General features: G+C 41.7%; 1 protein-coding gene and 1 pseudogene across 1 annotated transcript; both read left to right on the top strand.

Annotated features, from left to right (window-relative positions):
* The first annotated feature begins 73 nt into the window (after positions 1-73).
* On the top strand, positions 74-2,309 carry LOC120289958 (annotated as a pseudogene).
* A 4,336-nt stretch (positions 2,310-6,645) lies between these two features.
* On the top strand, positions 6,646-10,215 carry LOC104426674 (small nuclear ribonucleoprotein SmD1a). The gene is made up of 4 exons (XM_010039803.3): positions 6,646-6,824; positions 6,956-7,032; positions 9,498-9,689; positions 9,822-10,215. The coding sequence occupies exons 1-4, from the start codon at positions 6,811-6,813 to the stop codon at positions 9,881-9,883; spliced, it is 345 nt and encodes a 114-aa protein (XP_010038105.1). The 5' UTR covers positions 6,646-6,810; the 3' UTR covers positions 9,884-10,215.
* Positions 10,216-10,533: the final 318 nt, after the last annotated feature.

Below are 10,533 nucleotides of genomic sequence, written 5' to 3'. Positions count from 1 at the left end.
GAGTTGCCACCTTTGACATCAGCCTCTCTTGCGGTGGCTCCGCCCCCAGCACACCGCCTCTGTCCGGCCGGCAATGGAAGAGGCATTTTATGAAGGAGTCTACTGGGTCAAGCGAATTGCCTTTGGCGTATCGTAAACCCGATGAGCGAATCTTGCTTTCATTCATAATTTCAAGAAAATCATAATGAGTAAAATATTTAATTAATCATATGATATTACATTAGCACATCACACGATATAAATATAATTATAGACGAAGCTTTTCAAATCAAAGAGTTGAAAGTTCTTGGGTTAATACCTAAAGTCCAAAATCGGTACAATTATGACAAATTTATCCTAAACTAATTTTTTAACTACCAAAAACTCTAAATTTATATACCTTTTAACAAATTTACCACAAACCGGTATAATTGTGACAAATTTATCATCTATTAGTTTCTGTTAAATTTTGATGTCAAATTACTAAGTTGAAAGACATGCGGCAGTTGTTTGGGATTTTATTCTCTCGCTTGTTATAGTTATACAATTTTTCTAATTTTTTGTGATATTAATCTAATTTAACGGAAGATATATTTGCTCACAAACGTCATCAGTTGATTTTGGAGAAATAAATTTGTCACAAAGATACCAGGTTAATTTTTATGTATCGCTATCGGGTTTTTCAAGGTAATCACCCAAAGTTGTTTGCATCTTTTATCCGCCGCATATAAAACCATAGAATCAATCTGTACAGTTCATTCTTCCATTAATTAATGATTCTTGTGCAACAGAAACTTCACCGCCACAAGCAACGCAAGCAACAACTATAAAATACCCATGACCAAACTTCCTCTCTACCAGAGCATTTCTCCGTCATCCCCTTAACAATGGCTTCCTCCATCCGATGCTTCTTCTCTTCTCTCTCCTCTTCTTCTTCGCCGCGGCCGCTCCCTCTCTCCAGCAATCCTTTCGCCCCAAGGCCCTCGTGCTGCCGGTCTCGAAAGATGCTTCCACCCTCCAATACGTAACCCGGATTTCCCAAAGGACCCCTCTCGTCCCCGTCGCCCTTGTCGTTGACCTCGGTGGCCAGTTCCTCTGGGTCGACTGCGAGCAGAACTACGTCTCCTCGACGTACCGCCCTGCCCGTTGTGGCTCGGCCGTGTGCTCACTCGCCCGTGCCAGCGGGTGTGGCGATTGCTCCTCTGCTGCCGGGCCTGGCTGCAACAACAACACGTGCGGCGTCATCCCGGATAACACCGTCACGCACACCGCCACCGGAGGCGAGGTCGCGACTGACTTAGTTTCGGTGAACTCCACCGATGGGTCCAACCCGGGCCGGGCCGTCAATGTCACCCGGTTCGTCTTTGCCTGTGCCCCGAGCTCTCTCTTGGGTGGCCTGGCTAAAGGCGTTGAAGGAATGGCTGGCCTAGGAAGGACCAGGATCGCTCTGCCCTCGCAGTTCGCCTCTGCCTTCAGCTTCGACCGGAAATTTGCCATCTGCCTCTCGTCGTCTACCACATCCAATGGTGTGATCTTCTTTGGCAACAGCTCCTACAATCTCCTCCCCAACATCGACGCTTCGCAATCGCTCGCGTACACGCCGCTATACATCAACCCTGTGAGCACTGCCTCGGCATACTCCCAGGGCGAGCCCTCATCGGAGTACTTCATCGGAGTGACCTCCATCAGGGTCGGCGACAGAAACTTATCCCTAAACTCGACCCTCCTCTCGATCGACGGCAACGGCTATGGCGGCACCAAGATCAGTACCGTCGATCCCTACACAGTCCTTGAGTCCTCCATATTCGCCACGCTCACCGAGGCCTTCGTCGAGGAAGTCACGGCGATGAACATCACTAGGGCATCGGCCGTATCGCCGTTTGAGTACTGCTTCAGCTCGGCGAACATACTGAGCACGCGCGTTGGGCCGGCAGTGCCGTACATCTACTTGGTCTTGCAGAGCGACCAGGTCGTGTGGACGATCACAGGGTCGAACTCGATGGTGCAGGTGAGCCAGGACGTGCTGTGCCTAGGTTCGTGGACGGAGGGTCAAGCCCGAGGACGTCGGTCGTGATCGGAGGGTACCAGTTGCAGGACAACTTGGTGCAGATCGACCTCGCGAGATCGAGGCTTGGGTTCAGCTCGACTCTGCTGGGAAGGCAGACTACGTGCGCCAATTTTAACTTCACCAGCAGTGCATGAAAATTACTATGAGATTTGAATTGGTTGGTGCATTATATTGCACGCGAGTTTAATTATCTACTTGGAATAAACGTCCTCGGGAAATATAATATGCAATAAATTGGCCCGAAAAATATTTCTTGGGTTTCTTTTTTCTTTTTCTTGTTTTTTGGTTTTTTAAATGGGTGAGATCGCTCTTGTAAAGATACTTGAACATCAAGGAGTGAAAATTTTATAATATGAATAATGCTGGATGTATCAAAATTAATCTATCGATTTATACAATATATTGCAAATATCTCCTTTTAAAAAGAATATGTCGTAGGGAATACGTTAGACAAGACTGTAAGTCTATATATATATATATATATATGCATATATGTATACATATAATATACATATATATGTATATATTGATTTTTATGATGAGAGATTTTCGTAGTCCAATTTATCGATTTAGACAATATATTGCAAATATCTCCTTTAAAAAAAAAATATGTCATAGAGAATACATTAGACAAGACTATAAGTCTATATATATATTGATTCTTATGATGAGAGATTTTCGGAGTCCAATTTTTTTTCTGGTAAATAGTTAGATCTAGTCATTACTTATGATTTTTTTAGAATCATTATGGCATACTTCAACAACGTACGTTTTCTTTGTACATACACCACTGATTCAAGAGAGTGAACAGGCATAATTATCAAATTAATGATGGACTAACTGCTATATAACGATTCTAATTCCAGTCTTATTTTCATGAAATGTCGAGATTATTGTTTAGAAGGGTTTTCTTAACATGACCCACGCGTGACAAGACTATATGGGCGCGCATGTTTTTATTTCTGTTCTTTTCTGTTCTAGAATGTAAATTAAAAAAAAAAAAAAAAAAGTATTTAATTCTTAGAACAATTTTTGAATAAAAAAATGCGTTTGGTAAACTTGTTCCTAAATAAAAAATGAACAAAACACGTTTGGTAAATTTTATTCTTTTTTTTGTTTCTTTTAATTTTTTAATATTTTTATTTTATTTTTCATTTTTTCCTTTCATTTTTATTTTTCTTTTTTTCGGCCGGCCTCCGGCGACGGCCGATGGGCCTGGGCCTCCGCTGCGGCGAGGCTCGGCCTCGCGGGGCCGGCAAGGCTCCGGCGAGGTCGCCGACCTCGACGGCGTCGCCGGCCCTCGATGGCCGAGGCTAGCGACCGCGAAAGAAAAAGAAGAAAAAAGAAGAAGAGAAGAAGAAGAAACGTTTCTTCAAAATTGTTTCTGGAATAAGAAATAAGTTGTTTTTGTTTCTTTTTTTTTTTCTTTTTGTGTTCCAGGAACAAAAGAACCAAAAAACAAAAAAGTGTTCCAGAAACACTTTTTAGGAATAAAAACATGCAGGCCCTATTGGCGAAGGAGGGTCTCAATAAATGCGAGAAGTCAAGGTCCGTTTCACGTAGTCTGCGTGCGAAATCAATCCCTTGACCCACATGGGAAATATACAAGATCGTGATTTTTTATTGCTAAAACATAAAATTCGGAAAGTAATGCAAGGAATTAAATATCATGGTCCTTGAATGAAACCCCGTCAATTTAATCCAGGAAAATTATTTAAAAAGTATTATATTTATTATACTTTTGCCAACTTAGTTATATACTTTTCAATTTTTCAATTAAATTCATTTGTCCAATTTTGAATAAAAATAGCTGACATAGACGATGCCATCTTCACAATTTGTAATAATATATTTTTTATTTTTTATTTTTCCTTTTGTCTTTTTTTCCTTTTCTATGATTTTTTTCTTTCCTTCTTCCTCTTTTGGCTAATTGCCAAGCGAGGCCAATAAGGACGGCAACGCTCGCTTTTGGCTGGTCATCAACCATCTTTGAGGCTCATTAACCAGTTAGAGGAGAAATAAGGGACAAAAAAGAAGAAAGAGAGAAAAATGAAAAGAAAATAAAATGAATAAAAAATTATTAAAAATTATTCATCTTAACTCGCTACGCCACATAGGACGCCTAGCATCTATTTAACGATTTTTGACCAAAATTGGCATGATAGACTTAATTGGCAAAATGTAAAATATTGAGGATTTAATTTGTAAAATTAAAAGATTTAGGATTGAATGGAAACGGGCCCGTTTGGTTCGGCTTTTGGGGAAATGCCTTTGGTAAATGCAAATATCTTTAGGATAAAGGGGTTTTCGAGAATGCTCGGTACTTTGGCAAATTCCGCATTGGAAAGTTGCTTGTGCAAAAATACCGTTTGACAAAACTTATTCCAAATGGGCTTTTGCTTTTAATTTTTTTTTTTTTTTAAATGAAAATCAAATCCGGTGGTCGGCGGTGCACTGAGGCGCGAGAGGCTGATCCGGCCGTCCGCGACTCGATCCGGCCTCCGGACTGCCAGATCTGGCAGCCTGAGGTCACACGAACCCAAAGGGCGCGTGACCTCAGCGACGCGTCGCCGCTCGGAAGCACGACCTCGTGGCACTTGAGGTCGGAGGCCGATCCGCGTCCGCGCGATCTAGCCTCCCGACCACCAAATCCTGTGGCTCGAGGTCACGTGACCTCCCGAGCAACCTCGGGCGATGCGGACCTCGGTGGCGTCGACCGGTTAGTCGCCCGGGGTTCACTCGACCTCGGCGACGCCGCCGAGGTTCGCGCCGCCCGGGTCGCGCGTCGCAAAGCACTCCCTAGACGGTGGTCACCGGCGTCGCGCGACCCTCAGGCGGTAGCGGCGGTGGCTACCGGAGAAGCTCGGTGGCCAGGAAGAAGAAGAAGAAGAAGAAGAAGACAACGGGGAAGAAAAATGATGAATAAAGAGTCGTGGCATTTCCGAAATGCCGAATGCCCAATGCTGCCCCTCCCCAGCTTTCAGCATTGAGCATTCCAAATACTCATATTTGGGCAAAGGAGCTTCCAAAAAATTTGTCAAACACTAAAAATTTTCCCCAAGGGGCTTTGGGGGCCCAAAGCTCATTGGAAATGCTCAACCAAACAAATTTCCCTTAATTAATGGTCATCATTATTATTGCAAGTGATGGCAGCATGTAAACCACAAGATGTAATTCATAGAAAAGGCAATTGGTGTTATGCTAGCATTATGATAAATAAATAAATAAAATCTTTCCCTCTATTCAACTGGTGCTACGCTAGCATTAACTGACGGCTCACTTAACACTTGTGATTGTTATGCTATCATCAGTTGGATTGAATTGGCAAAAAATACAATAAGCTTAGATTTTTTGGATATATTTCCCATTTAATTGTAAATGGCTTGGGCAAATTTACTCATGAGTATATCAAGCTTGACTTGATGATCACTTGAGACCAACTCGTCTAATTTCGAATTGAATTGGAGCTAGAACTACATAAATATCTTGCCAAACTGAGCTCAAGTTCGTCGATATTTAGCTCGACAAGCTCACAAGCCTAGATAAGTTTGAGCTTTATCAAGCTTCTATTATTTTTTCTTTTCCAATTTTTTTTTTCTTCTAGTAAAGCTTTTCCAAAACTATTTAATAGTCGTAAAAAGAAAAAAAGAAAAAAAAAAACTTAACATTATTTGTTATTCAAGTTGGAGTATCTTTCATTGAATCAAGCTTGAGTAGGAAACTTTTTATGTAATTTGTCGAGTTAGAGCATAGTTTCAAGCACCAAGTTGCAATGTATCGATTTATGATCACACAATTACTTTAATTTGATCTCTAAGATTTACATTCCAATGTACCTATGCATATATATATATATATAAAAAGTCATTTATTTTCACCAAAAATATTGTAGCATCTAAATATCCTCTTATTTTTTAATAACACGGGTCATCCTAAACTTTAGATTGTTCAAGCACATTAGATCCAAATTCTTGACCATTTATACAACCCTTTAAATAGATATTATCCACTTATTTGTTCTTTTTCCTCTTCTTCTAAAATATTTATATCTATATAAAACCTTAACTAGATAAGCAATCGGTACAAAATTTAGCTAGTGCAATGGGTTATATATTATTTCTCACTATGTTTTTTATACACACGTTGGAATACGATAATTTTTATTTGATTGGGATCCGGTAAAATTGAAAGTAACTTTGAATGGTGAAGTTATGGACTTAAATCAAAATACCATTTTCTAGATATTTTTCCTCCAATGTATGCATTTACACCATTGACTCCGCCATCGCTCCATCACCAGCCCCGCCTCGTCCCAGCCGGTCGCTGCCTTCTAGCTCGCGGATGTCTGCCCGATCGCATGCTCCGTCGCCGCTCTTCGGTCAACGCTTGGCGGTCGCAACCTTGCGACGGAGGTAGACCAGGGCTCGGTGGAAGAAAAGGGAAAGCTAAAAAATGGAGGACCGATCCGAGTCATCCAATTTGATATGGTCAGCAATGGGTATCCGGTAATGTCCCGGAACCCGGCCCAAGCCCGGACCGGCCCGGCCCGCCTAATTGCTCACCTTTGGAAAATTTGGAAAAGAAGCTTTCGGCGCTTTGCGAGGGGGGGAAGCAGCGAGCCCTAGAGCGGTCGGATCGAACCGTGTAAGAAGACGACATCATCAGCCTTCCTTGCCCGCTCAAACAGAGTCCGCTTTCTCTCTCTGCTTCGCCTCGTCTTCGCTCTTGGCCAGTGAGCCCTAGCGTCCGTCTTCTTCGCAGCGATGAAGCTCGTCAGGTCGGTCTTCCGATGGCGACTTCTGATTGTGTCATTTCTTCGTTTTCTGCTCTTCCTCTTTTTATATGTGTTTTTTTTTTTTTTGGTTTTTGGTTTTTTTTTCCTGTCGTTCCGCTTTGGAAAACGAGCAGGTTTTTGATGAAGCTGAACAACGAGACCGTCTCCATCGAGCTCAAGAACGGGACTGTGGTTCACGGCACCATCACAGGTTCCCTTTCTTCTCCCCCTGCCTGCTCTTTGCTTTCTGATTTGGGTTTTTAGGGTTTTGTTAAACCCTACCCTCTATTCACAGTGGTCGCCTTGACTGTGCTAAAGTTTAGTCTCTGTTGAATTTGTTCCTGAAAGATGCATTGAAGAGCGCTGATCTATGTGACAACTGTTATCCTGCATGAATGCACTCAGAATTACGTAATCTGGCAGCCAAAATCCGTCGAGGGCAGACAGGAATCAGACCGCAGAAAGTTTAGCTTCATCCGTCACTGTGCTAAAGTTTAGATTTTGGCTGCCCAATTATGTAGAGTAGGGATTACTCTGGTTGGAGAAAATTGTCTTGGTTTGATTACATTGTGACGGATGTAAATGGATGTGGGTGGACCTTGTATTCTTATTCTGATAGGCAAGTAGATAACCTTTGCTTGCTCTAAATTCTGGTACCAAGGAGAAATGAACCACAGGAAGAGGGAAGAATGATTGTGGAGGACTTACACTTGTAATGGCTTGTTTGAATTGGGGTGATGAACGATGGAGGAGAGCAATTGAAAATTGGATATAGCGTTGTTCCAAACCTAAATAACCGACTTCAAGTTATTTTTAAGATGGACCCAAAGCAAAGCACGAAGCATGATGGGTTTGTTGGATATTGAAAGTGGTTGATGTAGAGTATGGTAGCGCTTGGTGCACCTCTTTCAAGAATTAAAAAAAAGCAAGATCTAATTTAGTAATGGAAAAACTGTCACTTGAGAAATGGTAAGTGTCTGAAAAGCACTGACTACTGAGTTACACGACTTTGGTACACAATGGACAAGAGAGTGAGGGTGGGCTTTGGTGGTTCGGCTGTTTGGGAGTACCTTATAATATTTTGCTGCATATTCTGGATGGCGAAATGAAAACTGTAGCAGAATGAGCTGGTTTTTGCTTATGAGGTTCAAGGGAAATCTAGTTAATAGGTTGGGGGGCATTTTGACTTGAAATTCTTTCTCCATGTTTCTTGAAATGCTTTTAAAACATCCATAGAGAGTGACATTGCAATAAAAGAATTATCAGTGTCTGTTAGGTGAACCATTAATTTCATTCCAGATGCTTATGGCCTGAATTCACTGCTTTTATATGGTTTTTCCACATATGCGGTGGCAATGCCTTGAGGGATGGAACTCTACTGTGTCTTGACAATGATTCATCGACATAAAGACAAACACTGAGTAGTCCATTCGCAATTATGTAGAATTCTGTTCTTTGAAGCTTTTTATGTAGTTGTGGCTCTTTCTAAGATTCTATAATGTCAAATCCGATCTGACATAGTAATGAGTTGTACTAAATGTGATCTTAGGAATGTTTAATTTGGACCAAGATTAAAGTTCCAATTTCGTTGCTCTTGGTGTTGATAGTTTAAGGTTGGTTGGAAGAAGAAAAGGTTGATCTCCAAGTGTATGGCTGGAACATCCATGGAGATACGAGTGGTCATTGGCCACTGGCTTTTCCATAAATCATGGACTGTTCTTGATGTAGCTCAATTTTTTGACCATTGAGGGGTTTTGCAAGTTAAGCTTGGTAGAATCTAAAACTGCATGTCTTCCTGCCCAAATGCACGTCAAGAGAAGCTTCACTCCTGTGAAAGGGCTGCAAGGTTGACATAATTCGGTTATTTTCATGGATTTGTTACTGTAGACTTATCGGAACTTCTGTCGATAATTAGATGTTCTTAGCTTTTTTTTATTCTCTCTTGATAGTAAAGTTCTCTCAGGTTTCTCTGTCCCTCTCTCATTCACATGTCGATATGGCTGAGCTTGCATTTAGTGCAGCTATTAATTTGTTTGAGAGGTTTTCTACACGCTTGTCCATTTCACAATTTATTTGGGCACTTAGTGATCATCCTTAAGCAGTGTTTTCAAATCCTGATCAGACTGTCTGATCATGAGTTGAATATGGAGCCGGACCAATGTGCTATCTGGTTTGGTAGATAGCTCAACACGAAACCGCTTTGGACCACGGTTCAAAAGGTAGACTGGTGATTAGTGCAACCAGGCTGAATTGGCTAATGCCTTCTGGAAATTGGAAGTGGAACGTAAAGGCTGGGATTACAGCCAGGCACCTCATGGAAGCCAATAGATAGAGGCGCCACACCTTTCAGCCAAACCGCATTCCCATCTATAATGTGTCGATTCTTTTTAACTCTTAATTCAACCTGAAAATTATTTTGACCCAAAAAGAAAAAAGAAAAAGAAAAAAAAGAGCTTACTTAGACACGAAGTCTGGGCACGTACATCTTCAACTCCATTCTCGTGCCTTTGATGCATGTTATTTATGCGGCTCCGTTGAGCAATATCTTTTTGCGTAAACGTCGTTTCTACCAACTGCAGTTTGCCTTTGAGAAATTTGGGTTGAAACTTTTTGTGCGCTTGATTCAAGTATAGCTTATGTGTGTTGAACTTGATGCGTATTGCATAATTTTTGTAGGTGTTGATATTAGTATGAACACACATCTCAAGACTGTGAAACTCACATTGAAAGGGAAAAACCCAGTGACTCTGGATCACCTGAGTGTGAGGGGGAATAATATTCGTTACTACATTCTTCCAGACAGTATAAATCTTGAGACTTTATTGGTGGAAGAGACGCCTCGGGTCAAACCGAAGAAACCAACTGCTGGTATCAGACACAATCTTTCTCTCGGTGTTGAATGAACTGTTTACTTTCCTTTTTCTCTACTATCTTAAATTCTTGTATGGACCGGAACGTTGATATGAATTGTCAAGCATTGACATCGATTGCTTAATGCAGGGAGGGCTATGGGACGAGGACGGGGCCGTGGACGTGGTCGTGGGCGTGGACGTGGGCGTTAAGTTTGCTGTCCACAGTTTCATAATTTTTGTATCTCTGAGGTTGTGTAGAAACTGAGGGTGTTGCAGGAGAGAGGTGTTGGTTCTCTGGACTTGGAAAAGCTTGGCGACACTGTACTCTAGTCAGAGTTTTATGGTAGAATTCTTAAAACTGCATCTGAAGTTACTTGCAATTTTCAGTCTGGTATTGTGGATCAAATTGACGAACGTTTAATTCTTCACTAGCGGACTAGCATTTGTCATGGTATTCTAGCGAGGCCTATTGGGGGCATTCATTTCCAGAATGATGGCCTCTGGTGAAGAAGTTTGCCATGAATGTGAAAGATTGGCTGTTATTCTGGGGGATAGCTACAAATGCCTGCCGCTTGCTCATATCATATGCTATCGGAAACAGCTGTTTTATGCGCCTTTTCGAAAATTCTGTCCTGATCTCAACGCTTCTTGCTTAGCACTACATCGGCCATTTATGAGTTTTTGTTGTTGTTCTTGTCCGATCACTTATGTTACGAATCCGAGCGATCATCAAGCAAGAATATTCCGTATAGAATTGATGCTCGAAGTAACAGGACAAATTACAATCGAAAATATCTAGATGAGACTGCTTCGTTGCTTGTAAGCCGGTCATTTGGTATCAACTGCCAGGTTCGTTCGTC

This window comes from Eucalyptus grandis, chromosome 11, assembly GCF_016545825.1.
Source record: "Eucalyptus grandis isolate ANBG69807.140 chromosome 11, ASM1654582v1, whole genome shotgun sequence".
Taxonomy (NCBI): Eukaryota; Viridiplantae; Streptophyta; class Magnoliopsida; order Myrtales; family Myrtaceae; genus Eucalyptus; species Eucalyptus grandis.
This window is presented reverse-complemented; position numbering and strand designations above follow the sequence as displayed.

Excerpts from the sequence above, each read along its gene's own strand:
- LOC104426674 (XM_010039803.3), top strand. Across the intron at positions 7,033-9,497 it reads GGTTCACGGCACCATCACAG|GTGTTGATATTAGTATGAAC; the intron begins GTTCCCTTTCTT and ends TAATTTTTGTAG. Across the intron at positions 9,690-9,821 it reads ACCGAAGAAACCAACTGCTG|GGAGGGCTATGGGACGAGGA; the intron begins GTATCAGACACA and ends TGCTTAATGCAG.